Source organism: Bidens hawaiensis, unplaced genomic scaffold (genome assembly GCF_021521415.1).
Source record: "Bidens hawaiensis isolate Kalapana, Puna unplaced genomic scaffold, B.hawaiensis_p1.1 tig00052904_1, whole genome shotgun sequence".
Classification (NCBI taxonomy): Eukaryota; Viridiplantae; Streptophyta; class Magnoliopsida; order Asterales; family Asteraceae; genus Bidens; species Bidens hawaiensis.
Window position 1 is genome coordinate 38,838 of NW_027499499.1, and position 26,489 is coordinate 65,326.

At 37.4% G+C, this 26,489-nt stretch overlaps 1 protein-coding gene across 1 annotated transcript; it reads left to right on the plus strand.

Moving 5' to 3' along the window:
* Positions 1 to 5,707: 5,707 nt before the first annotated feature.
* Positions 5,708 to 7,322, plus strand: LOC143599798 (class V chitinase CHIT5a-like). The gene is made up of 2 exons (XM_077077671.1): positions 5,708 to 6,957; positions 7,138 to 7,322. Exons 1-2 carry the CDS (start codon positions 5,847 to 5,849, stop codon positions 7,158 to 7,160), a joined length of 1,134 nt encoding a protein of 377 aa, XP_076933786.1. The 5' UTR covers positions 5,708 to 5,846; the 3' UTR covers positions 7,161 to 7,322.
* The last annotated feature ends 19,167 nt before the right edge of the window (positions 7,323 to 26,489 follow it).

The window sequence follows — 26,489 nt, forward strand, 5'->3', positions numbered from 1 at the left end:
GCACTTCGACGCAGTCACGTTTCTTGAACTTCTTGATCAACGCCTTCCTTGGCACGCGAATCGAGGCACGTCGTTCTTACAATCTTATTGGCACGTACTCCGAGGCGGTTCATCGAGTCGTCTCGGGATGGCTTGGCCTTCAATATAACTTCGTCGGTGTGTGGCACGGATTTCGAGGAGCGTTGGGTTTCGGGCACAGAAATTTAGGAGATCGGCACGCTTATCGAGTTGATTTCTAGAAAGAAGGATTATATTTTAGAGAGAGAAAGAGTTGTGTGAAGTTGGGTGAGTGGGAATGAGGGCTGGAACCCTCAATTTATAGGCTGAGTCATCGCGATACACGATGGTCCCATGGACACCCATCGCGTATCGCGATGTAGGGTGATGACGCGCCTGGTAGACCTGCCACGTGGCGACACGTGGCAGACACATTGCCACGTTGTGACAAGTGGCAGACGTTGTGCCACGTGTGGACACATGGCGGGACTCGTGTACGGCCTGTCAGACCATGTCATCGCGATACGCGATGACGTTGGGTCCAAGCCGTCACGTATCGCGATCAGCAGCAGAAACATAATTTTCATTTTCAACTATGGAGTTTAGAACTTATCATTTTTGGTCATTTGAATTTGAAACTTGGCACTTTTCATGATGTTACAGTAATCAACTAAAGAAAATATTTTACGCGTCAGCTTATTCACCAGCATGTGTTGCTGACGTATTTTTAAACATTTTACAGGTAATGAAGGATAGCCGCTTGAAGCATCGAAGTTGGCGTATGCGATCTGATGGCTCGGATCATTTTTGATAAACTCTTAAAATATATGCAAATGGTGGTTTATATAAACAAGTAATCTTTTGTAAACATTAAACGAGTATTTTATAATCCCGTCTTTTGATTTGTAAATAATTATATTTTAATCCACGCAATCATAACTTCCTCTTAAAACACGTAACTCTGATTTATTTACAAAACGGTACCAACTGTTGGTCACACGCTTAGGCCAAAGATGGTGTGTGACACACAGATCGTCAATATGTTTGGTTTTTGTCACATTTTGTCTGTGTACTTCTCAAAAGGTGATGCTTAGCCATTTTGAGCGATTTTAAGGGATTTAAGGGGCACTTGACGAGTTTAAATAACATGAGGATCTAAAATGAATTTAAAAAAGTTAAATACTAATAAATACAAGATTTCATTAATAAGAAAGATTCGAATTACATTTTTGAGTCGGGTAAACATAAAGGAATACAAATACGAAAAATTCGAGATGTTACAGTATTTCCTACTATTGGAAATTTCGTCCCGAATATGTTAGAGAAATATCTTTAGCGAAGAGAAGAGGATACTTCGTCTTCATTTGATCTTTACGCTCCCAAATAATCTCGACACCTTGTTTAGATTCCCAACAAACCTTAACCAACGGTATTTGGCTACATTCGGTGACTTTGTCCTTATGCTCCATGATTTCAACGGGTCTTTCAACGAAATGCATAGTCTCATCAATACAAACTTCATCGAGAGTATTAGAAGATTAACTTCGGCAAGACACTTCTTGAGAATTAACACATGGAGCATATGATGAACCTTTGAGAGTTCAAGAGGTAGTTTAAGTCTACACGCAATAGGACCAACTCTTTCGAGGATTTCAAACGGACCAACAAACTGAGGTGATAGTTTTCTCTTCTTTTCAAATCTAACGACTCCCTTCCATAGGGATACCTTGAGAAGAACTCGTTCACCAACCTTAAATTCAAGAGATTTCTTACGTTTATCCGCGTAACTCTTTTGACGACTACGAGTAGCAAGAAGATTTTGGCGGATTTGAGCAATATGGTCGGTCTTGAAATTACATCCAACATTCATTGGTTAAAAGAGATTTCAAATCACATCGAAAACTAAAATGGGTGGCATTTTGGGTTTGAAAATTAACGAATGTTATAGTGGTGGGCGGCGGCGGGTGGCGATGGCTTGTAGCGATCGCAAGTGGCGGGTGGTGGCTGGTGGCAATGATGGTGGTTGGCAGTGGCAATGAGAGGGTGGTGGTGGTGATGGGAGGGCAACGGAGGTGATGTAGTTTGTAAAAAAGGAAATGAAATGGAAAAATAACAAATGGGTGGATGTAATTAATTTATGGTGTTTTAGGAAGAATGCAATGGATAACATAACGAGTGATTTATATTCCAATGTTCAACCAAACATGACTTTTTTCATTACCCTTGAACGGACACTCACTTTCTTATATAAAGTACGAAAAATAAAATAACACCATCTTTAATTGAGAGATTATGAATATTTAATAAAAAATATTAAATTTTGATGTATTTCTTTTGAATGACTAAATTTTACACTTTACACTTTTGAGGGCTGAACCCTTAAATTCCTATTTTACACTATAATCACCTTACCATCCCCATTAAATTACAAATGACATTTTTAAATATAAGATGTTCGAACTTTTTAAACATCTTTTGAACTCTAGTTTTTTTTTAAACGACAAGAGTTATGACACTTTTGGAGAGACATGCGTATTTCAAATATGGAGGTGGTGTTTTGTCTATAGTTAACTATCTGTGTGAATCAATTCAATTAATTCACAATTATGTTGATCTTAAACCTAATCTTTTGGATCTGAAGATGTCAAATTTGGTCAATTTTTAATTTACGTGAATAGAGGATTCGTAGTGTTAAATTGATGAAGTCTTATCCAAAATTGAGCAAGAAAATCAATATCATGTAGAAATCCTCAATCGATACTTATATTAACTTCAATTTCTGAACTGAATTGAGAGTAACAGAGTGTTCAAATGTACATGTGTATTTTGTTTTGAGTGTTTAAAGTTTTTGTTCTGACTGTCTTAGATTTTTGTTCTGAACATTTAAAGCGTGCTCGTGTTGGTCAAAAAATTGTTCTGGGTGTCTTAAATTTTTGTTCTGAACGCTTAAAATATGTTCTTGTTGGTCAATAGTTTGTTCTGAGTGTCTTAGAGTTTTGTTTAAAACGTTTAAAGTGTGTACGTTTTGGTCAAAATTTTTGTTCTAAGTTACTTAGGTTTAACCAAATTTAAACACACTGAACAAAAACTTTAACACTCAGAATAAAAATTTTAATCACTCATAACAAAACTTAAAACCTACAGAACAAAAAACTTTAAACCCTTAAAACAAAACTTAAAACACTTAGAACAAAACTTAAAACACTAAAAACAAAAATTTAGACACTTAGAATAAAAATACACTGTACATTTAAATGTTCAGAACAAATATTTAAACACTTAGAACAAAATACACATGTACATTTAAACACTAGATTTTTGTTATGTTGTGTTTGACTGTTTTTGACACTCTGTTTTTCAAAACATGCACATACACCATAATCAGAGCTCAACTGAGTATTATTATGCAATTTCATAATCGATTTTTGATCGATTTGAAGATTCTTGATGTTCAGCGACACTCTTTTTTTTGTTTTGGTTTTGACTTTTGAGATTTATAGTTTAAGCTCTGATTAGGGTTTATATTAGATGAGATAGAACACGAAGTTCAAAAATTGGATCAGACTCGATTTGTAACCGATGAATTTGATTCCAAAACTAGTTTTGGGTTATTTATGAAACTGCCACCACGAGTTCTGTAATCTAACGCTATGGGAGGTCGCATACGTAATGTACGATAGGTCATTATTGTACAATAACTCACCCTTAGTGATATAACTAATCTATCTTTGAATAATATCTTGTATATATATTTGTCATATATTGAACGTCTAATAGTTACAAGGTTGTCAAGTAATTATCAAGTCTAGTTATTTTCTTAATGATAAAGTATTATTCAATGGAATACTTTAAAGAATAAAGTTGGTAACGGGAAGGATACATTATTTTCGTTGTATACTTGGTTAGGAGGAAACCCGTTATGTATTCGATTCCCTCGTTTATTTCGGATAGAGTTGCACGATGACTACACCAAAAGTGTGAGATGGGGTGTGGGCGGATGGGTTTGGTCTAGGCCAGAAGATTAGGGGCGGGAGAGAATTATATCATTATAAGTCTTTCATGTTGGAGCTTAACCAGACGACGTTTAATAATGTAAGGGATTTTTGGGTATGGGATTTTGATGTAGATGAGGCCTTTTTAATCAACTATATTCGAAAACATATGCTAGCATGGTGTTACCAAATGGCGTATCTCTTACTAGATGGGACAATCATATACCTAGCAAGGTAAATACTCTTGGTTATTCTTTTTGGTGATTGGTTATTTAAAAGTTAAATATTTTATAAGTGGGTTGACTATAAAATCCACTTCTTTTCGTGTAATGTTTCTTTTATTTCATGCTAGCTACATGCTAGTTATAAAATTTAAGCCGCTAAAAAAAGCAACAATTATTCTATTATAATAAAAAAAATTATTTTTTATCTCTGTACATTTTTTGGATTGACCAACAAACAGAATTTGTTTAGGTATTTTGTATGGGGTGATCCAATGGCAAAAGGTCACCGCTAGCTGTCCCAACTCAGTCGTACGGAGCCTTTAAACGCCTCCAAGTTATCTCCAGTTCCAGGGAAATCTCATCCGTCCGAAGGCCCACTGGTGGTAAAACCCAGATGCCCTTAGGCTCGAGCTAGAGATCACAAAATTCCAAGTTTTCTTTCATTGAGTCATCCACTCATGTCCCTTCAAACTGTTGTTAGTCAGGGCCGGCTCCGAGAAGTCGAATTTTTTTATGGGCGAAAGGCGAAATTTTTTTTGGGCCTCAAGTAAAAGAAACATTTTGTTGGGTTTAAACTATTTTATTTTAAGTGGGATTACTTGGTCATGATTTGAGTTGTGCAAAAAAAGTTTTGTATAAAAATAAAATAAAAAATGTCTTAAATAAGACTAGAACCCACAACCTTTTGGTTAAAGGTCATATCTTCTTGTCACTAGACCATGCTAGTGGTTATGTAATTATGTTGAAACATTAATTATACATATTTTTTTTCATAAAAATACATATAATTTACAAAAAAAATAAAAATTCGGGCATAACGGGTGTCGCGCCTATGGCCGTCGACTACCCTGCCTCACCCCTAGACCGGCCCTGTTGTTAGTAGGGTTTGAACATTAGTCTCCCCTGAGAAACCTAAGTTTCTTACCCCTACACGGTATTGGAAAGAATGAGAGAGAGATCGTTAATACATAATTATTAGGTGCAGCGAATTGCGCAGGGCCTACTTTTAGGTGGGGTGGTGTTGTAGTCAACATTCGATCTTCTGGAAAATAATTGATGTTTGGCTGATGCACGCATATGGATAATCGATGTAGAAAAAGTCAACAAAAGGCGCAAGGTGACATTTCATTTGACTATTGAATATAGTATACAAAATTTGACGATCTTCGCTTCATTTCATCCATTGCTCAAAAGGATCACACAAACCCATGAAAAGATAAATTATTTTGTATATTTGTTATTTCAAAAAAATTTGCGTTGGACCTGTCACAAAAGGATTTCTGACAAGGGTTTTTCCGACATACATATTGCGTTGAAAAGATCGTTTGTGATGCTTTTCCAACATTGTTTGGTGTCACAGGCCACAGCCATGTCAGTTTATAATAGTTATTTCATTATAATCTTACTATAATTTAATAATTATTTGATTCTATAAAAGAATAAATACATTGCACAAAGTCATGGTTTGCCTATTTAGTTCGTCACATTACAATTTTTTCCACGTTAAGAGATATGTTTCCAGATGAAGGATGACTAATTTACAACTTTATATTTAGAAAGTTCACATTTATTGGATTGTATCAAATACTGTTTGTAGTTGAATTCCACAAAGCTCAAGTATATATAAGACATTATGACATTCCTAGAGTATTTTAACACCATGGGATTCCTCAAAGCTCCTATGTTCTTTCTTGTTATATTGAGTCTCACCATTTGTAGTACTACGAGTGCTACAAACAAAGGTGGTTATTGGCCTACATGGGCCCAAGATAGTTTTCCACCATCGACTATTGACACAACCTTGTTCACTCATGTTTATTATGCTTTTCTCTCCCCTAACAAAGACACATTCCAGTTCAACATCGATCAGGCAACAACGTCTGCGCTTAATAGCTTTACCACCACCCTTCATGGAAAAAATCCACCCGTCAAGACGTTGTTTTCCATTGGAGGTGGCTCATTTGGCACAGAAACCTTTACCAACATGGCCACGAGCCCAAACTCGAGGGGAACTTTCATCCGTTCCACAATACAAGTGGCACGGAAGTATAACTTTGATGGAATTGACATAGACTGGGAATATCCCCAAACCCAAGCCGCTATGGACAACTTTGGCCGCTTGCTTGACGAGTGGCGTGTGGCAGTCAACCAAGAAGCTAGGTCAACGGGTAAGCCGCCACTTCTTCTTTCAGCCGCCACTAATTATAAGTCATTAGTTGATGGAGTTCTAAAGTATCCAGTGGAATCCATAAAAAGAAATTTGGATTGGATAAATGCAATGTGTTATGATTATTACGGGCCATGGACTCCTAGTGCAACTGGCCCCCCAGCCGCGCTGTATGATCCAAATGGCCAAGTTAGCACACGAGACGGGCTGCAATCATGGATCAACGCTGGGATCCAAAAAGAAAAGTTGGTCATGGGGTTGCCATTATTTGGCAGGACGTGGAAATTGCAGAATCCAAGTGTGAATGGTATCGGGGCTCCAGCTTCGGGTATAGGACCGGGAAATGAAGGGGCAATGCTTTACTCAGAAGTGCAAAAGTTCAATGCCCAAAATAACGCGAGAGTGGTGTTTGACGAGCCAACGGTGTCTTATTATTCTGTTGCAGGAACCTCCTGGGTAGGATACGACGATGTTAACTCGGTACAGAGAAAGGTACAGTATGCACGGTCGCTGAACATAGGGGGGTATTTCTTTTGGACAGTTGTCGGTGATCAAGATTGGAAAATCTCTCGACTAGGTACAAATTCTGTTTTATCATTTTAACACACTAGTAGATGATTTTAAATAACAACTAAACTATATGTGAACATATTTTTGTATTTTTAAAATTTATGATTATTAAATTTTTTTTAATTTCTCACCGATGGATAATTAACAATCAAACGTCGATGGTCTTCTTTGGTTTCTTTGCATGCAGCTTCGAAGACATGGACAAGTTGAGAACCCAAGGAGGGCAAGTGGACTGAAGGAGTGAGATATGCCATTTTAACTTTTAATAATTCAAAATACTTCAGTTCGCTTGTAAAGTTTAATAAATATAAATAAATACTCAACCAACTTGCTTAGTTGGGCGTAAGAAAGTTATGAATAAATAAATATGATATGATCACATATTCAACTTACGATTTATTGTTGTGCACGGTTTGAAAGCACTTGACGATAGAGGAACCAAAAGTGTTTATTTGGTTAAAAGTTATAGCAGGTATTTGATGCCTTATTTAAGTGTGTATAAACTAATTGTATTGACTTAGAATCCTTATTTAAGACACGCCTGTCATTCGAAACACCCGGACCAGGGGACGAGGAAGAACCTAAGAGTGCTCAGAACAAGGACTCTAACGTTGTTTTAGAGTCCCTTGTTACCCTCCTTTCGTCTGTTAAGGGAAAGGAAAAGAGAAAATCTGCTCCCGATACTCTGGATACCCCTATCGTCCGTTCGACACATCTTATGCGTTAAAGTTTACTCGATGGATAACATAAGCCACTCTACCTCCAAAGCTTCGCTACCCATCCACGGTGGCCAAGTATGACGACTCTCGAGACCCGGAAGACCATCTGCACTCCTTCCGAAGGGCAGGAATGGTGAGTGGATGGTCCATGCCGGCCTGGTGTCTAATGTTCTCCCAGACCTTGACAGGAGGGGTACGAGTATGGTTCGACAGTTTGGAGTCCGAAAGTATAGATAGTTATGAAGAACTGAGGGGAAAATTCCTACGAAATTTCAGCCAGTAGAGGAAGGCAATGAAGAACCCCAACGAGATTTTACACATCATGAGAAGGGATGAGGAGAAGGTGGAGCAATTCATGGATCGGTATGTGGACAAAAGCATGAACATCAAGGGGGTTCCATAAGTCATGAAGATTAGTGGTTTCATAAACAGGGTAAGGTTTTCCTAGCTGACAGAAAAGCTGGGAGAAGATTTTCCAACCACTTTTGACCAGCTTATGGACCGCGTGAGGGCCTTTGTCAGGGGGAAGGACACCATGTCCAAACTAAGGGAATAGGAAACGAAAAAAGGGACACCCAAACCCCTCAGGGGAAAGAGTGTCGGGATCTATAGCCCGGGAAGGTACGAACGCCATTCGAAAAGCCCCGCTTCATGCCCTATAGGCCTCTCGGAAGTCCCTCCGGTTACACGCCTTCCACAACTTACTATCTACCCCGGTTCCACACAAACGTACGCCCCGAAGGTACCCGGTACAGACCTCCTTTTAGGGAAAGGCTCCCACCGGGAGGGGAAGATGTATTACTGGCAGATAAGGCCAAATATCAGCCCAAAGTTAGTAGCCCTTTTAAGCAAGCGTACAAGTCGAACCCCCAGGGGTATTGCAACTATCACAAAAGTCACGGTCATACCACCGAAAACTGTGTCCAACTAAAGAAATTATGGGAGGCAACCCTGAAGTCAGGACAGCTAGCTCTTCCTCCCAGAGGATCTCTTTCAAATATTAAGGAAGAGGACGAAGACAAACACCTTGTTGACATAATCTGGAGAAGGGACGAAGAAGGAAGGGATCCTGGATGGGCTCCTAAAGTGGGAAGAGTGGGGCTCCTCCCCGCAAGCACAGCGTGGATGAAGGCGGAAGTGTCATTCCCAAGCCTAAGAGAAGATGAAGCCAGGGAAATGCCTCTGAACATATCAGCAAGTGTGGCGGGGCACCAAGTCGCTCGAGTCCACGTCAATGGGGGAAGTGGAGTCGAAGTAATGCACGAACACTGTTTTGTGAGGTTGCAGAAATAGGTCCGAAGTCGACTGGAGAAAGACGTATGCCCACTGATGGGATTCCCTGGGAAGTAGTGGAGCTTCTAGGTTCCCTCACTCTCCTGTTCATTCTCCAGGAGGGAGAGAAGGCCCGAACAGTTTACCTCCGTTTCTCTGTCGTTTGGGCACCGTCGAAGTACAATTGTATACTAGGTAGACCCGACATGAAATCACTCCGAGCTGTCCCATCCATAGTCCATGGGTACATGAGGTTCCCCACCCCTAAAGGAATAGCCATCATCTGGTCATCTACGGAAAAAATAGCCAGCATTGGAAAGGGTACCAAGTCAAGGAAAGGGGTGGAGTAATGGGTTTTAAATGGGGAACATCCGGATCAAACAGTGAGAATTGGGTCCCAGCTATCCGACAAAGGGAAGGCCGGTTTAAAGGAGGTATTGTTGCATAACGCCGACGTGTTCGCATGGAGGCATGAGGATATGACCAGAGTCCCACAAAGTCTGGTCCAACACAACTGTAATAACCCGGCTTTTCTCGTTTTTGATTTACGAACTAGAACCCGAACCATTTTTTTTCGGATTATTTTAATCTGTTAGTACACGGTTTTGCGTCTCGAGTCTTTGTATTTATCGTTAATGTATTTGTCGTTTTATTTATGTAATAAAATATTAAGTTATCTTTATAGTTCGTTAATGTATAGTCTAGTTCGCTAAGGATGTTTAGCGAACTAGATCTAAGTTAATATCCCTCCTGATTCGTTAAGGATGTTTAACGAATCAGGAGGTGTTTCGTTAAGTTATTTCATTTAAAGTGCATGTAACGAAGTGGACTCTAGTTCGTTATGGAATGTTAACGAACTAGATCCATCTTCTATTTATAGTGGCCTTAGTCCACAGTTAATGTTAAACATTTGAGTCTAATTAACGAACCTATGTCCAGATTCTCTCTCAAGCTTCATACTAATCTTATTATACATATACATACATACATACATACATACAATTAATATAACATATATATATAACGTATTAACTGACGACCAATAGCAATTACGAAGTAGATCCGTGTTAGGTTAATTATACATAGATCGGATCTGAGATCTGTGTTAGAGATTAACGAGATCAAACAAGTGGTATCAGAGCTTTAGGTGCTCTTTTGCTCTTGATTTGATAGTTAATTCGTTATTATTTGACGATTCATTGTTATTTTGTGTTAAGTTTAGATCCGGTTTGATTTTGAATTGAATTATGTTTATTCAGAATTGGAAATGGATTGACTAGTTTGGATTTGAGATTGGTAAGGTATTGATGTGATTTGGTTGTAAGGAGTTAGAATTTGGACTGTTGATTGATTGATTTGGTTTGGCCGAGAAACAGGGGATTGGTTTTGGTCAGATTGGTTTTGATTTAAGGTAATTGAGTATACGAGATGGTAAGATTTGGATTCATGTTGTGTTACCGAGTGTTTTGGTAGTTTACGTGAACGATTTGGTTAAGTATTGAGTTAGTAATCCAGATTTAATTTCTGGATCTGTGTTCATAAGTTTTTCCAGAGATCTGAAAATTTGAGTTTGAAGGTTTGAAGATTCACTTTAATTCTTTAACCTTTCAGCTTGATTTGTTAACAATTTGGCTAATTCGTTGACAACATTAGCTAATTCGTTAATATTATCATCAGATTCGTGAACCAATTCGCTGAGTATTCTAATTCTCGTTCAGTAGTTCGTGTGACACGTGTTCTGCCTCGAAAACTGTTTTGTAACAACTTTTGCCACGTGACATTTGTTGTCAGAGGTTTGTTACAAACCGTTGTAACTGCCTAATTCGCTATAGGGTGATTCATCATCAACTGTAGCTGATTCGCTAATTAAGTCGCTAAGATTATTATTAGTGATTCGTTAAAAAAAACCTCCTATTTCGTTACTCAATTCGTGAACCAGTTCGTTATAAATTGTTTCCAATTCGTCAAGATTACTGTTTCAAATTCGTCAAACATCAGTTCTAATTCGTTACCTGAACACTCTTAACTTCGTTAAGTTGTGATTCGTTACTACTGTTCACAGTTCGTTACCCTTACTGTTCACAGTTCGATAATCTTATTTTCAATTTTAACCCTTAGAGCTTGAAATTTATCATTTAACAAACATGGCTGGTATGTATGCACTAGCTTCACAGAATATGTTAATGCAACAAATATTGCAACTTGATACTGAAATAGGCTCACATTCAAAATGTCCAAGGTTGATGAAATTTTGCGATTTTGTTAAATGGGAACCCCGTTTCCGTGCTCATTTGGGTTCTGTTCATCCTGACTGCTCATATTGCTTAGATGAGGTATATGTTGTTCCAATGATTGGAGATGACACTATTGGTTACACTCCTAAAGCTATTTCTCAATATTCACAAGAAGAGAAGAAAGCATTAGAGATTGATACAAAGGCTTATTCTACTCTTTCTATGGCTTTACCCGAAAACATCTTTCACCAAGTGGGTAGCATAAAGATCTGTGCTTCCTTTTTCAACATATTCGTATGAGGAGCATGGGGAATACAGCTGAGAGTAAGAAGGTAATGCTTAAGTTTCAACTTCGAAATTTTAACTTATTGAAAGGAGAAACAATTGAGGAGATGACTACTAGGTTTAATCACTTGATTGCTGAGATGGACAAAATAAAATTGGAAACTTCCGAGGTTGACAAGATTGACACTATCAAGAGTGCACTACCAAGTTTTTATTCTACGTTTTTAATGGTTCTGAAAGAGAATAACTATTTCACGAATGAAGACTTGACTGCAACTGAATTCTTGCAAAAGATTGAAGCAAGAGAATACGATCTTAAATGTCAGAAGTCCTCCAAGGAAAGTCAAGATCCTGCTTTCTATGGTGGTAGTATGCCTATAAATTCAACTATTTTTCCAATCACTGCATTTCTTACACAGAATGCAAATGAAAATGAAACAACCATCTATAATGATCCAAGAGCATGTTTCTACACTGCTGGATCACCTGGTGTTTCTGTTGGGTCTGGAAATTCATCTGCTACAAATCTATTTGCTCCACCACCAAGTGTAAACAAGAAGGAAGCTGAACAAAATTTTGCTTTTCTGACAGCCTTCATGTCTTCATATGAGAATTTGGTGAGTAGTAAGATAGCCACAAGTGATTTGACTGATGAAGATTATGATCAAATTGATCTAGATGACTTAGAGATCATGGATTTGAAGTGGAACATGGCTATGATTGTCCGTAAGGTTAAGAGATTCATGCAAAGGACTGACAAAGATCTTCCTGCTTTGAACAAAAATTGGGATTTGACAAGTTAAATGTTACAATTGTCAAGAGTTCAGGCATTTTGCAAAAGAATGTGACAAGCCGAAAAAGGAGTATACTGGTCCTCGTGGTCAAAATAAAATTCTTCTACATCACGAGGTAATGATGCTGAAAAGAAACCGTCTACTTCTGGGTCACAAGCTATGTTAGCTGATGGAAATGATTGGTCACAACGACTGATGTGTAATGATAATCAAGCTAATTTGGCTATGTTTGGGCTAACTAAAGACTTTCAAGATGCAAGTGGAAGTGAGTTGTCCTCTGACAATGATTCTGAATCTGATTCTGACGACTCATGTGACAAGCCTCCAACTGTTTTTGCTTGCATGGCAAAGATCAATGAGGTTAGTCATTCTATCTCTGCTACTTCTTATGTTAAAGTAACTTGTGTTGAATGTGAGACTAACAAACCAAAGTTAGAGTCTTTAGAGAATCATAACGATAATTTAGTGAAAGAGATTGCTTCACTTAAGGATACTTATCGACAATCTCTTGAATCTCAAATGAGATCTCGAGAGAAGATTGAAGCTTTTTCGATAAGTAACCATGATCTTAAGGCTGAGTTATCTGTTAAAATGACAATAAATGATCAAAAATTTCAAGAAATCTTGAAACATAGATCAAAGATAACTGAACTTGAGAATGAGGTTCTCGAGTTGAAGAACAAATTGGATAAATTTAGAAATTCATCATTTTTGCTTAATGAAATAATTGAAGTATCTGGTAAGAAAAAGACTCAAAGAAAGGTATAGGTATTGTTGAAATTCCACCTCATTTTCAGAATGATTATAAGCCAACTCCGTTTGCTAGAAAAGAAGATGATTTGATTGAAAAAGAACCTGTGATTTCAGAAAATCTAAACCTGTTAAATTTGAAACTGTTAAAGCCCAATCTTCGACTCAAAAACCTCATATTGAAAGCACTAAATCTTTGTTGAAAATGTTGACAAAGTGATTATTGAGGATGTGTTTGAACCTGACGTAATACACAAAAACAAGAACATTCCAAGTTCTAATCACATTCTTTGTGAACCTCATGAATTTGAGGAAGCTGTGTATGGTTTATTCAAACCTCATGTGAGAAAAGAAGACCATGCTAAGGTTAAACCAGTTAAGAATAAGAAACCAGAAAATCCTAAAGTTTATGATGAGGATTTGATGCGCTTTATCAATCCTACAGTTTCAAAGTCAACAACCGGTCGTGTGTTTAAGTTGAAAGGGATTGACACAATGTTCACTGAGAAAGACATTCCAATTAGTATCATTAAACCAGAACTGATTGAAAGTGTTTTTCACAATGAAACCTCTAAGATTCACGATCTTGAATGTCGATATGCTCAAGCTAAAACATCAATGACATCTGATCCTTTGACTAAAGAAAAACAAGTTTTAAAACAATCTAAGAAAGTTCAGTTTGTAAAATCCACTGGAACTGATACTTTGCAAAGTTTTTCTAATTGTTCTAATTTGGATTTTTATCTAAAGAAGAAGTCAGTGTCATCTGATGATTTAACTAAAAGCTGTACCAAGAATGTGACTTATCATCCTTCTTTGTCATATGTTACTGTTAAATCTCAAAATGATCGTGTGGACATGCGAAGTTGTTTTCTTTGCGGTTAACAAGGTCACGTTGTGAGGAATTGTGGACAACATAAATTTCAAAATCTTCATCCTTTTGTCAAGGACCATTCGAAACCGGTTCCTGTGATAAAGGAGATTCTAAAACGTCCTGTATCATGTGAGGATGATACACACATTATGTTTTTAAATGTGAATCCTCGAAAGGTAATTCATGTGAATGAAACTCATGGTTAAGTGAACCAAAATTTATTCCAACTGAGCCCATATGTAAGAACACAAATTCAAACATTGTTCAAGCTGCATATCTACGACGAAAGTCTAAGAAGCCGGTAACTTATTCTCAAGTTGCTGAACAACAGTTGAATTCGGCTAAGTTTAAAATTTCTCAAGAAAACCAAAATGTGCCCAAGACTGAGGCCTGGGCTGCCTTTTTGAACTAATCATTTTCGTTTGTGTGTAGGGTACATCTAAGACTGTGTCTGGTGAAAACTGTATAATGGATAGTGGATGTTCTCGTCATATCAATGAAAATCTCAACCTATTAACCAATGTGAGAAATATTCAAGGGGGTTATGTGGCGTTTGCTGGGAATTCTGGGGGCATGATCACACAAGAAGGTGAAGTTTCAAATGGTCACATTACTTTTGAAAAGGTCAATTACTGTGACAAGGTGGACCATAATTTATTGAGTGTGTCGCAAATTTGCGATAAGAAGTACATCACGGTATTTACTGATAAAGATGTCTTATTTTGAAACCAGGATACGTGATACCCGAGGACATGGTTGTCATGCGATCACCACGATCAAATGATATTTATGTCTTAAATGTGATTTCTAAAGTATCAACGTCTATTGAAACATGTTTTGTCTCCAAAGCAACCGAGAAGGACTATATTCTATGGCATCGTAGAATGGGTCACATTCATTTTCGAAAGATGAATTATTTAATGGCTAATGACTTAGTTGAGGGTGTCTCGTTGAAGAACTTTAAGTTATCTGATCACTGCATTGCATGCAAGAAGGGCAAGCAGAAGAAAAAGTCTCATCCTTCTAAGTTATTGAATTCTATTGATACTCCTCTTGGACGACTTCATATGGATCTCTTTGGTCCTGTGAATCGTGCTAGTATCTCTGGAGACTGGTATTATCTTGTTTTCACCGATGATTATTCAAGATACTCATGGGTTTTATTTATGAGTTCAAAAGATCAAACGCCTGTTTTGGTACAAAACCTTAACACTAAGATCGAATCACTATACAAACAAAAGGTGAGGAGAATTCGAAGTGATAATGGTACTGAATTCAAGAATACTGTATTGGATTTCTTTTGCATTCAAAAAGGAATTCATCAAGAATATAGTGCACCCTATGACAACAAAATGGTGTTGCTGAATGGAAGAATAGAACCTTGATTGAAGCGGCAAGAACTATACTTGCTGATTCTAAGCTTCCTGTCCAATTCTGGAATGAGGCGGTGAATACGGCTTGCTATACGCTTAATTGGGTTTTAACTGTTAAGAGACTCAAGAAAACAAGTTATGAGCTTTTAAACAATCTAAAGCCTAACTTAAAGTATTTGGAACCTTTTGGTTGTCCTTGTACAATGCTGAAGAATGATGCAAGTAAGTTTGAAGAAAAGGCCATTGAAGGATATTTCTTGGGATATGCGTCTCCAGAGAAAAGAGTATTTAATTTCACTTCTGGTTGTGTTGAGGAATGGGATCATGTGGACTGTCAAAAGTACACCACTCCTCCTCAAGGGAAAGGTCCAGTGTAACACCCCGTAACCGCAGCGGAAACGTAAACGGGATGCAACAGACACCTCTGATATCAACCACATTGTTTATAAAGAAAACTGAATACCTTAATATACTTCAAATTACATTTTCTCGTATTTCACTACCGTCTAAGTGATGCACACATCATACAATACGATACATAATTCTATTTATTATAATGTATCCTAACATCCCGCACGCAAATCTTACACACATCAAGCACTTAGCACGTAAGCAATCACTCCATCTTAATTGTACCTGAAAAGCATGTGAGAAAACGGGTCAACTACGAATAGTTGGTGAGTTTCACAATTCGAGTAAACCATGATAAATCATTATCAGAATATAATATTATCGATGTAATTATGCTGAGCCCACAAGTGAAACCTCTGACTATCCACACACAACCCCCGTGGCATACTCCGCCCACGAACCTGCCCCAAACCGCTATGTCTAACATTACATAGCAAAAATATATAACAACAAAATAGACATGTGCAACTGGCTGGGAAACATCAGCAAATCCATGCCGGACCAGTTGGGTTTGTCAGACCAATAGTACTATCCACACTCTACCGGCTTTCAGCTAATCACTCGTGTTGCGGGGCCTTACAATGTTAGCAATTCAGACAATTACCATCTTAGTACATTTCCATACGATTCCCGTACGATAAAATATATATAAATACACGCAAATCCATGCGTTCAGTATGTACTTAAACGTTTCAGTAGTAACATGCTTCCGCCCCGAGAAAATATTTAAAAACAATTCCGAAAAAGGGGCTCGTGAAACTCACCTTAGCACATGCAAGCAGGTAACAACAATCATTATCAGTTAACACGTCCAATCTGTATTATGATCCCTACGATCGTTATTATACAATTATTGTTTATATAATCTTTAACCGTATCAACCGGTACATCTGGGGACACTGTTAACCCAGTACTGTACCCATTCCGGGGACAATGTTAACCCAGAAACACTTCTCCGGACTCAGATTGTGATATCGTTTAGAGTTCAGTAGTCAAAATTACTATTAGTTTGTTTTTCCCCGTTTTGCGTGCCTAGCACGGTTATCTATTTTTACGTTTCAAAAATGAGTTTTGTCACACACGACCTGAAAATAGTGGTTGACTGATAATTTAATTAAAGTTGTGAAATTAGAGCTCGGTTTAGACGCCCCGATTGGCCGCGGGACCCGTTTCCGTCTTTAGTGCACCAGAAACTGTTAAATCGTTTAAAATTACCCAAATCATCCGAATTATTTTCGGATAATTTATTTTTACTTGTTTAAGTCGGTTATATGAAAATAGTTCATTTTTAGGGTTTTTATACACCAGTCAGCTCGTCTACCCGAACTTTGCTGGTTTACGCGTTTTATATTATAAAAGTTCACTTTTATTCCAAATAATTATCCGTTTATCCTCGGATTTTGAGATTTTGTACAAATAACATTTTGATAGTGGGGAAATTTATAAAAATATTTCCAGAGTTAATTTTTATATTTACAATTTATTTATCTATTTTTAAACACCATTTAAACACTAAATATGTCGTAAATACCAAACCACCTTATAAAAATCCCAAATTTTTCCTGGATGACCCCTGCCATCCACATAGTCCCCTGTAATTTTTCCAGAACCAAAATCTCTTTTTACATGCCATTTTCACTAAAACCGAGCTAGAAAACCCTAGAACTCGTTTAACCGAAAAGCCTACTTAGACTTCTCCAACTGAGCTAAAATTATGTGTGTGACTTTTGGATGTTATAAAAAGCTTATCTGGAATTTTCCAGAATTTTTCATGATATTTAACTATTTTTCACCATTTTTGGCCAAAACCGAGCATTAAATTCACCAAATATTCATCCTTTGTCCAAAAATTACCAAAATTTCACAGAACTCTTATTTTCATGTGTTTAACACCTCTGTAAAATTTCATGACCTAACTCTAAACCTTCAACAATCTGTCCAAAAATCCATAACCGAACATAAACCGAATATACCTTTCGTTTTCCGCCACTACAAGCTACAAACTCGTCTTTCCGCCTTATCTACCACTAAATACAGAACCTACAACCAACATACCACAATACCAAGCAAGTTACACTCACAATCAAGCCTCTTACACTATAGTTTCGGTTATTGTTTCAAAACTAGAGTTTAAACCGTAAAAATTCGTTTTTGGTTCGTTTAACTCCTTTCTTGGACCAAGATCCCTTGTATAACCCGTATATATCACTTGATCATGCAAGAATCGGTTTCATCTCGGGTTTTCACCATTTTTCACTTGAAAACCTCATTTTCTTGCAAGAAAACTCAAGAAACGAAGATGAACATGTAAATAACTCGATTTTTACCTCGGTTTTCTTGCTAAATATCTCGGTTTTTAGTCCATGGAGTTGAGAGAAAATGAAGATTGTTGAATGGTTGGATGAAAAAAATAAATGAAAGGCTAGGGGTGTTACCCCAAGCCGATCGGACCACATAGGGGGTGGGGTGGGACCCACTTCTCCATTCTTAGCCACATGTTTGGATTTCAGGAATCCGGATAATGTTTTGGATAATCTGGTTCAGTTCGTTTTTCGGTTAAATGTTTAATTCGGCTTAAAACGAGGCTAAAACGGTCGTTTTCGGGTTAAAAAAAATGAAATTTATATAAAACCGATTTAAAGACTTTAAAAACTTAAACCATGACATTTATTAACTTAAAACATCATATTATTAATTATTGCGCATCTTTTTCGGCTTGATCGATCGTCTCTTGCTCGGTTTGGTATTAAAGGTTTCGTTTAACGTACCGACGTACCATTAAATCGAAAATTCTTTTTCTGTGCCGTACTTTACTTATCCCGAAGCATTAATGCTTCGTAAAATCACTAAATATTATAGATATCGTCTATAATTGAACCCTCGATTCGTTCGGGTTTCAATAACTATCGATCGATTAATCGCATATTCAATACGATGAATTATATATTCACGTACAATCAATACAGTGAACCATGTATTCTCGTATAATTACTATGGTAATTCATGTACCCGACATTAAATATAACGTAACTATTGTCTACCGGCTAGGGTATACTTGGTTTCGTCGGAATCGTTACATTCTCCCCCCGTTAAGAAATTTCGTCCTCGAAATTTTACACTCCCCTTCCGAGAGAAAAGTGGAGGGTTTTTCCTTCAGAATTCACCCTCGCGTTACCAGGTACAATCTGGTCCTCGCTGTGAATTCCACTTAATCTTAATCAATAAAGCTTGGTGTGTCCAAACCGTTTAGTTTTCCCGTCTACTAACTCTACGGAATTATTTATGATATCAGGCATGTCTTCTATGAGTACCTCCATTACTGGTACTTTCGTTGCCTCGTCGCTTAGGTACTTTTCAATCCGTATACATGGCCAAACGTCATGTATAGTACTTAGCCCCTGGAGTACTTTAATCGATAAACTAAATGACCAATCATAGAGATAGTCTCATAAGGTCCAATATATTAAGGAGCTATATTCGGTTTTGCCAAACCTTATATCACCTCTCGAAGGTGATGCCTTAAAAATGCCTTGTCACCTCTTTCCGGTGACAATGGTTTCCTTTGAATGTTGGCATAAATCCTTTGCCAATCTCGCACTGCTTTCAACTTATCTTAAATATTATAAATCCGATTGGTTGTTTCTCGAGTCAATTCAAATCTTATGGCTTGATTGACGCCCATTTTCAATTTAACAAATTGGTGATAATTACTTCACCCATAGAAAGCTTCAAGCTCTCGATGCTTCCTTCCCCACCTTCCAATAATGTAAGTAGAATGACTATTTCGATCTGAGATAATTGAAAATGGTACTCCACGACGAGATACCATTTCACCATCATGAATTTGGGCGAGGATTCATTGTGGTAATCGTCATGGATTGGGATGAAATGCGAGGATTGGTTAATCGATCCGCGATTACCCAATTTACATCATGCCTTTGATATATCTTGGGAATTTGCGTCCCGAAATCCATTGTAAATTTATTCCCACTATCATTGGCGAATTTTCTGTCGTTGTGACGTTCCCTAGGATTTTCGGTGTGCAGCCTTATTTCTTGCATAACTTAAATATTCACCAACATACGTAACCATATCTTTCTCCAAACTCGGCCATTAATAAAATCCTTTCAGATATTCGTATCATCAATAGTCTAATCCGATCCCGGATGTATGGAATATTTCGATCTATGCGCTTCGTCCATGATTAATTCACGAAGATCATGGAGGGTCGGGATCCAAACCCGATTTTTGAAATAGAGAATCTCGTCCACGCGCTGTTCGAAATTCTTCTCATTGCCGTAAAGTCCCTCCTTTTCCAATTGTTCCTCTTTCAACGCCTCACGTTGAGCGACTCGAATCAGGTCCGAAAGGTTCGACTGGACTATCACCCCCAGCGCTCGCACTCGCAATGGCTTAACCCGATCTTTCCTACTCAAGGCATCGGCTACGACGTTAGCCTTGCCGGGGTGATAATGGATGTCACTGTCATAATCGCTTAACAACTCGACCCATCTTCGTTGAATATGAGACTGCGGTCTCTTATCATCTATAAAATTTGTACATTTGTGTCGTACAAAGGATTATGAGTTGGGTAATACTAAAAGTTCTTCAATAAACCGCTGATAGTCTCCGGCTAGTCCTAAAATTGGCGCATTTCCTTGGGCGCCTTGGGTGACTGCCAATTTTAATGGTTTCTATCTTATTTGGATCTATGTGAAATCCTTGTTGCTTTACAACATGACCAAGGGATTATGCTTTCTGTATTCAAAATCACATTTCGAAAACTTCGCGTACAACTCCTCTTGCTTTAACACTTCCATAATTTTCCTTAAACGTCGTTCGTGCTCTTCTTTACGTTGCAAATATATCAAAATATCATCAATGAATGCTATGACAAATTTGTCAAAGTAAGGTTTACAAACTCGGTTCATGAGTTCCATGAATACTGCCTGCGCATTTGTTAACCCGAACGGCATGAATAAGAATTCATAATGGCCGTAGCGAGTCCGGAACGCCATTGTTGCAACGTCCTCCTCTTGGATTTTTCATTTGGTGATAACTATATCTAAGATCAATTTTCTAAAAATAAATCGCCCCTTGCAGTTGGTTAAACAGATCATTTACTTCGAAGAAGTGAATACCTATTCTTGATCGTCACTTTATTCAATTCTCCCTAATCAATACATATCCTAACACTTCCGTCCTTCATTTCCCAAATAACACTGGTGCACCCCATGGTGATTAACTAGGTCGTATAAAACCTTATCCAATAATTCTTGCATTTCAGTTGGTGCAAGTCGGTAGGATGCTTTAGCAACATGGCCAGCTTGAGGTATTAAATCGATTCTGAATTCGACCTGTCGGGTTGGCGGTAATCTAGGAAGTTCTTCTGGGAAAATTTCTGGATATTTACGTATCACCGAAACATCTTCTATATGTTTTCTTTTAAATCGTACACTTTTCTCTGTATCTAATCGCTTCATCGTCCGAAAGAGTGCTTCTAATCATCTTCTTTTCATATTTGATTTCAGCTTCATGTTGAGTTAGCCAATCCATGTTAACTATTACGTCAAAACTTCTTAACTTTACTGGTCGTAGGTTAATAAGGAAAGGTTAATCGTTCAGAATAATAGGACAATTCCGAACAATTTAGTTAACCATTAGAGGTTTACCGTTAGCGATTCTACAGTATAGGGTTCTATAGTTTCACTAATCAGTATCTTTCCAAATGATAGGAGGTTAACAGGAACTAACTTCTAACGGCGACCGTAAAAATATCACTGAAGCCTATTGATTTAAGACTACAACATACTTAATACCACCTTTGGATCATGACGTGCTTTATTCGAATTACTCACAAAAGCACGGCTCCTTGCTTGATCAGAGGTTGATGCTTGTCATGAGGTTCGTCTTCCAACTACACCTTGGTTCAACTTTGGGCAATTTCTCTTGAAACGTTCTGTACTGCCACATTCATAGCAAGTACAACTGTTTGGCATAATTGATTTCTTTGGATGGATTGTTATTGAAGTTGTTGGGTTCGGAGTGGTTGTACACGAATGGGTTGGGGTTGTCAGTTCACATGGCTTCAATTGGTTCTACAATTGGGGCATTACGTCCATCTTTACCACACATGTGGCCTACTATCAGTCGACATTCTTCTTCCTGCCGATAACCATATTTTCCACATTTAGGGAAGGACCCTTCATGCGGTTCATGTTTTCACACCAGAACTAGTCTTAGTATAATCCTGGGTTGTAGGACATACCTACTTATTCAAAAGCCTATCTTGCACTATCCCTTTATCATTTCTCTTCTTTAACACTCGACGTCTCACCTAACGTCCTTTCATTCCGCTTCCCATAGAGTCAAATATATCAATGCTGGCTTGTGACACAACCCTTCCAAAGGTTGTATATTTTACAGGATTGACTATACTCCTTATCGATGGAGTTAGTCCCCAATATAGCGCTCACTTTGCTTAGTTTCAGGAGTAATTAGCTATGTTACCAGACATGACAATTCCTTCAAACGATTAGCGTGTTCTAAGTGATCAGCACACAACATTTCTATCTTCCATAGCTCAGTTTCCAATCTCTGAACTTAATTACTCGAATAAAAGTGCTCTAGCACAAGAATTTTAAATTCTGACCATATCATCTGAGTAATAATTTTCTAGCTATAATTTTGTACCATCGTGTCCCATCACGATACAACATAATTTACCAACATATCTGTAGCATATTTCACTACACAATGTTCTAGACTCTTACCAATATCCTTAACCATTTCGATCTTTTCTATCCACTTGCTAATCTATTCCTCCCTTTACCATCAGTAAACTATTAATAATTTCCTTAACACAACCACAACCATATCCTTCATACCGGATCTAATCCATTACGACTACTATTCATGTTTAGTTTATAACTAATACTTGTAGTCATAATAGTATTCGGTGGGACATTATCACTCTTAGTAATACCACTAAGAATTGAAATATTCATATTCATGTGATTGCTCGATCTATAATTCTGCGATCACATTTGCATCAACACTAGCAGTGATCTGTGATACGACATTCGATATCATCATTTGCTATCTTTGAGCAATCAACTAGATCATATCAATCTCCATCATTGGAGTTACTCTTTTTATGTCATTCTGCCGTACCCATCCCTACGCAGTAATCAATACTAATCTCACCGTATAACTCGTTACCAGCTCAATCATTACAGCAGGTACACATACACACCAAATATTATCATACATATTACACATACCAGTATCTAGTATATATGTCCCACAAATATAATATTATATGGACTTATCCTGACGTCGGTTAACGTTTAAATATGTTCCATAACCCTTGTCACCAACTGACATATAGATCTTTCTCAACAAAGATTAATGTTTAATATGCTTGATTTCAATATCCTTCTGCATGTCAGCATAACCAATACATGCTCACCGTGAGCACCAAACGATTACGTACCACGGAGTTATAATATCCGTGTCTATTTGTATATCCGGCATACACGGTATACCACCTACGAACGAAAAACCAACTATGCTATAATGATTCCAACACCTCTTTGTGTATGGGTAATCATTCTATTCAAGTATACTTGGGTATAGGCATCTAACGGATGTAAGGATAACATAGGGAGTTGCACGGTTCAAGGTAATCGCGCAACCCATGTTGCATTCAAATATTATCAATTACTATTATGAGAAACTCTATCCCTTGCTCAGTCAATGTCCTCAGGCGTTCTAGGTTCGCTAATGTCGGTAATTCTCGATCTAGAGGTGGTATGTCTCATAGGTTTGAGAGTGAGAAATACACATATATATTTCTATATATTATTTTTATCTGCTCATTTATTATCAAATTTATTATTATTATTTTTTTTTACCTTAATGGAATAAGAATGGGTTCAGGTACAGGTCCATCTGTACGTGAGGGTCGGCGGTTCGGGTGAACATAGGGGGTTATTAGAATATACGGTACCGGTATTGGTAGGGTAAGGGATTTATCAGTTTTGGTTGAGAGTGACGGTTACTAGATATTTCTGGTTAATGTCAAACGGGAGATCTAATTTGGTACTATCATAACTATGGCCCGATAAGTCAGACTTATCATCAACCGATGCTCTGGGAATTTCAGCATCCTCGGTACATTTATTATTTCATCCCCCGGTTCCTTATCCGGGTCCTATTTCTCAATACATGTACCCACAAGATATGTACATATATATATGTATACACATTAGCACGCATAAATAATATTATATACTTTACACATATGTTGCCATTTTACCTACTACGTTCCCCGTGACTTCCCCTGAATTCCCTCGTGCGGACAAGTCTGTTATTATGTTCCGGACCATAATTACTCACTTGTCCATCCAAGTTCATCCAGATCTCGTCACTATAAATTATTAGTTAATATTCAAATCCTATAATACTTGAGCTACTGGTTATATTTTAGGTATCTTTTAAAGACATCCTAAATCTTTATAACCAATGGCTCTGATACCAACTTCTGTAACACCCCGTAACCGCAGCGGAAACGTAAACAGGATGCAACAGACACCTCTGATATCAACCACATTGTTTATAAAGAAAACTGAATACCTTAATATACTTCAAATTACATTTTCTCGTATTTCACTACCGTCTAGGTGATGCACACATCATACAATACGATACATAATTCTATTTATTATAATGTATCCTAACATCCCGCACGCAAATCTTACACACATCAAGCACTTAGCACGTAAGCAATCACTTCATCTTAATTGTACCTGAAAAGCATGCAATTATTGTGAAACTCACCTTAGCACATGCAAGCAGGTAACAACAATCATTATCAGTTAACACGTCCAATCTGTATTATGATCCCTACGATCGTTATTATACAATTATTGTTTATATAATCTTTAACCGTATCAACCGGTACATCTGGGGACACTGTTAACCCAGTACTGTACCCATTCCGGGGGCAATGTTAACCCAGAAACACTTCTCCGGACTCAGATTGTGATATCGTTTAGAGTTCAGTAGTCAAAATTACTATTAGTTTGTTTTTCCCCGTTTTGCGTGCCTAGCACGGTTATCTGTTTTTACGTTTCAAAAATGAGTTTTGTCACACACGACCTGAAAATAGTGGTTGACTGATAATTTAATTAAAGTTGTGAAATTAGAGCTCGGTTTAGACGCCCCGATTGGCCGCGGGACCCGTTTCCGTCTTTAGTGCACCGGAAACTGTTAAATCGTTTAAAATTACCCAAATCATCCGAATTATTTTCGGATAATTTATTTTTACTTGTTTAAGTCAGTTATATGAAAATAGTTCATTTTTAGGGTTTTTATACAACAGTCAGCTCGTCTACCCGAACTTTGCTGGTTTACGCGTTTTATATTATAAAAGTTCACTTTTATTCCAAATAATTATCCGTTTATCCTCGGATTTTGAGATTTTGCACAAATAACATTTTGACAGTGGGTAAATTTATAAAAATATTTCCAGAATTAATTTTTATATTTACAATTTATTTATCTATTTTTAAACACCATTTAAACACTAAATATGTCGTAAATACCAAACCACCTTAGAAAAATCCCAAATTTTTCCTGGATGACCCCTGCCATCCACATAGTCCCCTGTAATTTTTCCAGAACCAAAATCTCTTTTTACATGCCATTTTCACTAAAACCGAGCTAGAAAACCCTAGAACTCGTTTAACCGAAAAGCCTACTTAGACTTCTCCAACTGAGCTAAAATTATGTGTGTGACTTTTGCATGTTATAAAAAGCTTATCTGGAATTTTCCAGAATTTTTCATGATATTTAACTATTTTTCACCATTTTTGGCCAAAACCGAGCATTAAATTCACCAAATATTCATCCTTTGTCCAAAAATTACCAAAATTTCACAGAACACTTATTTTCATATGTTTAACACCTCTGTAAAATTTCATGACCTAACTCTAAACCGTCAACAATCTGTCCAAAAATCCATAACCGAACATAAACCGAATATACCTTTCGTTTTCCGCTACTACAAGCTACAAACTCGTCTTTCCGCCTTATCTACCACTAAATACAGAACCTACAACCAACATACCACAATACCAAGCAAGTTACACTCACAATCAAGCCTCTTACACTATAGTTTCGGTTATTGTTTCAAAACTAGAGTTTAAACCGTAAAAATTCGTTTTTGGTTCGTTTAACTCCTTTCTTGGACCAAGATCCCTTGTATAACCCGTATACATCACTTGATCATGCAAGAATCGGTTTCATCTCGGGTTTTCACCATTTTTCACTTGAAAACCTCATTTTCTTGCAAGAAAACTCAAGAAACGAAGATGAACATGTAAATAACTCGATTTTTACCTCGGTTTTCTTGCTAAATATCTCGGTTTTTAGTCCATGGAGTTGAGAGAAAATGAAGATTGTTGAATGGTTGGATGAAAAAAATAAATGAAAGGCTAGGGGTGTTACCCCAAGCCGATCGGACCACATAGGGGGTGGGGTGGGACCCACTTCTCCATTCTTAGCCACATGTTTGGATTTCAGGAATCCGGATAATGTTTTGGATAATCTGGTTCAGTTCGTTTTTCGGTTAAATGTTTAATTCGGCTTAAAACGAGGCTAAAACGGTCGTTTTCGGGTTAAAAAAAATGAAATTTATATAAAACCGATTTAAAGACTTTAAAAACTTAAACCATGACATTTATTAACTTAAAACATCATATTATTAATTATTGTGCATCTTTTTCGGCTTGATCGATCGTCTCTTGCTCGGTTTGGTATTAA

What these genes read in the sequence shown, in the direction of transcription:
- LOC143599798 (XM_077077671.1), top strand. Translation starts at nt 5,847, where the DNA reads ATGACATTCCTAGAGTATTTTAACACCATGGGATTCCTCAAAGCTCCT. An exon ending in TTGGAAAATCTCTCGACTAG is followed by an intron (nt 6,958 to 7,137) that starts GTACAAATTCTG and finishes CTTTGCATGCAG; the next exon opens with CTTCGAAGACATGGACAAGT.